The sequence below is a fragment of the Chondrus crispus genome, genomic scaffold (assembly GCF_000350225.1).
Source record: "Chondrus crispus Stackhouse genomic scaffold, scaffold_215, whole genome shotgun sequence".
Lineage (NCBI taxonomy): Eukaryota > Rhodophyta > Florideophyceae > Gigartinales > Gigartinaceae > Chondrus > Chondrus crispus.
The window spans coordinates 150,141-154,457 of record NW_005179089.1 but is presented as its reverse complement, the minus strand read 5'-3'; the positions used below and the strand labels follow the sequence as shown (position 1 = coordinate 154,457).

Genomic DNA, 4,317 nt, shown 5'->3' with positions numbered 1-4,317 from the left:
GATTGCCGCTTGCCCTGAACGTGGCGGGAACGAGTGTGAGGTACATGAGGGAAAGATGGGAGGGAGAAGTGTCAGAAGCATGGGGGGCATACCTTTCGAGGATGAAGAGTCGTAACACGATTCGCGGGGAGAGTCCGAAGGACGGATATTCGTCGTTGGATGGGACATTGCATACGTCACTAGATATCCTGGAGTCGTATGTGAGAAACAATGGGGAGACGGTTGATGATTATTCGTTTCGAAAGATGCACCGGAGTCTGTGCGTTATGAAGAAGCAAGACCGGATACCTTTGAGTTTGGTTGGAGATTTGTGGGATATGGACGAGGAGCGGACGGAAAGGTGTGCAAAGGAGATGGAAAGGGTTGGACTAGTAGAAGTGCAGTATGAGAAGGGTTGTGGTGGGTTGCGGGTGCATGATCTGACGCACGATTTCGCGGTGGAAGAAGCGAAGAAGAAGGAGGGTGTAGAAGAGTGGTATAAGAAGATGGCGGATGTGTGCAGGGCAGGAGAAGGGTTGCTTGCGATGAGTGAGGACCGAGACGGAGAGGGGAAGAGCGCACGGGAGGAGTATGTTTTCGAGAATATATATCGTGTTTTGAAACAGGGTGGGTGCGTAGAGGAGCTGAAGAGGCTATTTTTGAGTGCGCGATGGGTGAAGACAGTGCTACGGAGAGGCGGGGTTTGGCAATACGAGGAAGCTGTGAAGGGATTGAGTAGAGACTTGAAGGGGAAAAGAGGACGCCGGAAGGTGGGAATGGGACGGGGAGATGAGGATGCAGTGGATGGAATGGTTTTGATGATGCGGGCTGCGCGACTGAGTGTACCGTTTTGTGGTGAAAACAGTGCCGGGATTTACTTTCAACTATATGGGCGAGTGAAGCACAAGGCACGGGATTCAAGCTGTGTGCGAAAAATGCTGGAGGAAATTGAGAGATACGCACCACGGCCGTGGCTGCTGCCTGTGAGTGAGTGTGTAGCGCGAGCCGATGGAAAGATGGTGGAGCAGATTGTTCTGCCATATTACAGTCCTGAAATTCAAGTGGGCATGGATTCCAGGGGTGAAGTGTATGGATGTCAGGTGGAGCAGTTCGGGGCAAAAGTAACAGTTTTCACGCAATCTGCTGAGAAGGAGACGAAGATGGTTGAATTGGAAGGCGAGTTCGAAACGGAGAGCCAGGGCCCAGGGGATCTTGAAGCAAGCAGGCGCAAAATGTGTCGACGTTTCAGGGCATATTTTGGAATGTGCTTTGGAAGTGTAACCTCCGAAGTGACTGGAGAAAACCCGAGCGTGACAAGACCCACCTGCGCAACTCTGTGAGAGGAAGGAGAATGTTGTTGTGGGATATGAAGACGGGACGTTGAGGCTGTGGAGTACGTCGGAGAGGAAAGTATTGAGAATTTTCCGCGGTCACAAGTCGAAAGTGGTTTGCGTTGCGATGAATGGGGACGGAAGACGTGTGGTATCTGGATCCCGGGACGAGAGCGTGCGGGTGTGGGACGTGGAGACGGGAGCACAAGTCGGGGACGCGTTAGTTGGACACACGGATGAGGTGGTTAGCGTTGCGATGAGTGGGGACGGAAGACGTGTGGTATCTGGATCGTGGGACAAGAGCGTGCGGGTGTGGGACGTGGAGACGGGAGCACAAGTCGGGGACGCGTTAGTTGGACACACGGATGTGGTGTTGAGCGTTGCGATGAGTGGGGACGGAAGACGTGTGGTATCTGGATCGTTTGACAAGAGCGTGCGGGTGTGGGACGTGGAGAAGGGAGCACAAGTCGGGGACGCGTTAGTTGGACACACGGATTGGGTGCGTAGCGTTGCGATGAGTGGGGACGGAAGACGTGTGGTATCTGGATCGGATGACAAGAGCGTGCGGGTGTGGGACGTGGAGACGGGAGCACAAGTCGGGGAGGCGTTAGTTGGACACACGAGTTGGGTGGTTAGCGTTGCGATGAGTGGGGACGGAAGACGTGTGGTATCTGGATCGCTTGACAAGAGCGTGCGGGTGTGGGACGTGGAGAGAGGGATCACACTTCATACCGGGACGGAAGAGAATTGGGAAGAAATCACGGCTCGGTTCCTGAAGACGGCAGACTTGGGTACTGCTTCTCGCGCAGGACGAACATCACAAATATTTTCAAGGGACGGAAGAATTGTGCAAAGGCGAGAGGATGGGTCCGAGGCCGTCTTGGCCCAGTTAGACGATCCACGAGACTTGCAGATAGACCACAATCACGGGGTCGCAGTTGCAGGGGCGGGCAATCTGGTTGCTATCATGAAGCTAGTGGTGTAAGTAAGTATCGAAGTGCGATGGCCGCCTGCCGCCCGTGACATCAGCAGTGCGTTGAGGGTTTTTTGATTTATGAATGCGTGAGAAGCTCGCCTCACGGACGTTGCAATCCATGTATGTGTATGTATGTGTATGTGTATGTATGAACTAGCGACCTGCTTCCGTTCATCGTGCGCTCTTGTGCTCAAAAGTTATAAAGGTATTCGTGAATGAACGGTGTGTTGAGAAGCGTTGCAGACCGGGTCAAAGCGGGGACCAATCTCACTTTGAAGAGGCGATGGGTACACGTGCACAGGTTTCCACGTGCACAGGTTTCCACGTGCACAGGCCCACACGTGTGAGAAGACAAGTGGCAAAACGAGGCCAACTTTTTCCCTCAATTTTACCATAAATTTCAACTTTACTAAACATTTGGGCCTCTCCCTTTACGGAGCGTCAGCGTCGTCACTCAGTCCAATTACGAACACCGTCCTTGCAAGGGGCATCGGTTACTGTGAGAGAAAAGCACTGGGCAAAAGGGAAAGTGTCCTGGCCGGCACAGGTAACACAAGCGGCCTCCAGTGACAGACCGACCGCGATAAGCTGTCTGATCACAGCCAGCAGCGAGACGGATAAGCGAGACGGATAAGTAGGAGCGAGAGTAGAGACGACGAAAGATGTTTTATGAGTTTGTCTAGACTGCGCCCCGCCGCCGCCACACTCTGCCAGCGGCGAGAACAGTGCGCCCCAGCTCCCCATCCCGCTGCTGCTGCAAGCCGGGTCGCGGCGGGGAAGCGTCCGCCACGCGACTAGAACGCGGCGGGGGCACGAGCGCTGTCCATACGTGCGGCGGCGACGGGCGCGCGCAAGGGAGAGCGGGGGAAGGGGGAGGGAGGCCCGGCGCGTCGGGGTGAGGGCACGCGCAACGGCGGCGGCGACGCTTATTCGGACGCGCGCGCTTTGAAAGGGATGCGCGCATTGCTGCGCACGAGCGGGAAGCAGGGCGGCATGGTGCTTGCGCTGCGAGTCGCGCGTGGTTTGAACGGGAAGCGTTTGCGGGCGGAGCTGCAGCCATGCTACGTGCGGCTTAGAAGACGCACGGCGGCGCGATTTGCGCTACCCCGCCGGCACGGGCCATCCGCCCGCACCTCAGCGACTGCGACCGGCCGCGCCCCGCGTGGGGCGCGGCGAAATAAGCACGTGGAGAGAGGGCGCAGTTACGCGCGGCGGACGGCTGACGGCGGACGGCGGCCCGGGTAAGCTAAAATGCGGCTTGAATCTGCAGCAGTCGCGCAACAGGTGGCCGCGCGCGCGTTTTGATCGCGCGCCCCCGCCGGGCGGCCGCATACCCGGCGCGCCGTCTTCTTAGCCGGCGGTCGAGAGGCTTGAGGGGGGCGATGCGTTCCATGCAGGCCATCTCTTTACTCGCCGGCGAAACACACGGCAACGCCGCCATGGTCCCCACCCGGAGCAGCTCTCGCTCCACGTCGGGATTGCCAATAATCGCATGCCGTCCCTCGCCTACGCGTCCCGGAATGCCCTTTCCAGACACGCGCCACCCACCCACCGTCGGTGACAAGTTCGATCAGCGCGCTGCTTACAATCTCCCCACAACGACTGAACCGCACACCCCTGAAACCGCCCACAACTTTCCTGCCTCCTCTGTCTTTCATCTCCCCGTCCGCAGGAGTTCAGGTGAGGATTGGGGCGCGTGAGCTCGCCACGGCGGGGGGCCATCACTACCATGGCGCCAATCGCGAAGCGTTCGCGCTCCCTGCTGCTGCCGCTCCTCCCGCCGACCGTGGTGCTCGCTCTCTTAACCATGCGCCGCCTTCTCCTGTCCGCGCCGGCCGCCGCCACCCCCCCACCCCGCGCCAAGGGGTCACGCTGTCTGTAACGACTCGCGGGCAAGACCCTGGCGCGGCGCGAAAGGAAAGGGAAACAAAGGACCTAACGACGACTCGCCCCCACGGCAAAGTCACACTGCAGAGGTCTCCTCTGAATGGGCTGCCTTTATTATTCCCATCCCCCTGCTCTCTTGGCCTT

The 4,317-nt window shown here is 58.0% G+C and overlaps 1 protein-coding gene across 1 annotated transcript; it reads left to right on the top strand.

Annotated features, from left to right (window-relative positions):
• The first annotated feature begins 2,418 nt into the window (after window positions 1–2,418).
• On the top strand, window positions 2,419–2,505 carry CHC_T00004153001 (hypothetical protein). Its single transcript, XM_005715395.1, has one exon. The coding sequence runs from the start codon at window positions 2,419–2,421 to the stop codon at window positions 2,503–2,505; it is 87 nt and encodes a 28-aa protein (XP_005715452.1).
• Window positions 2,506–4,317: the final 1,812 nt, after the last annotated feature.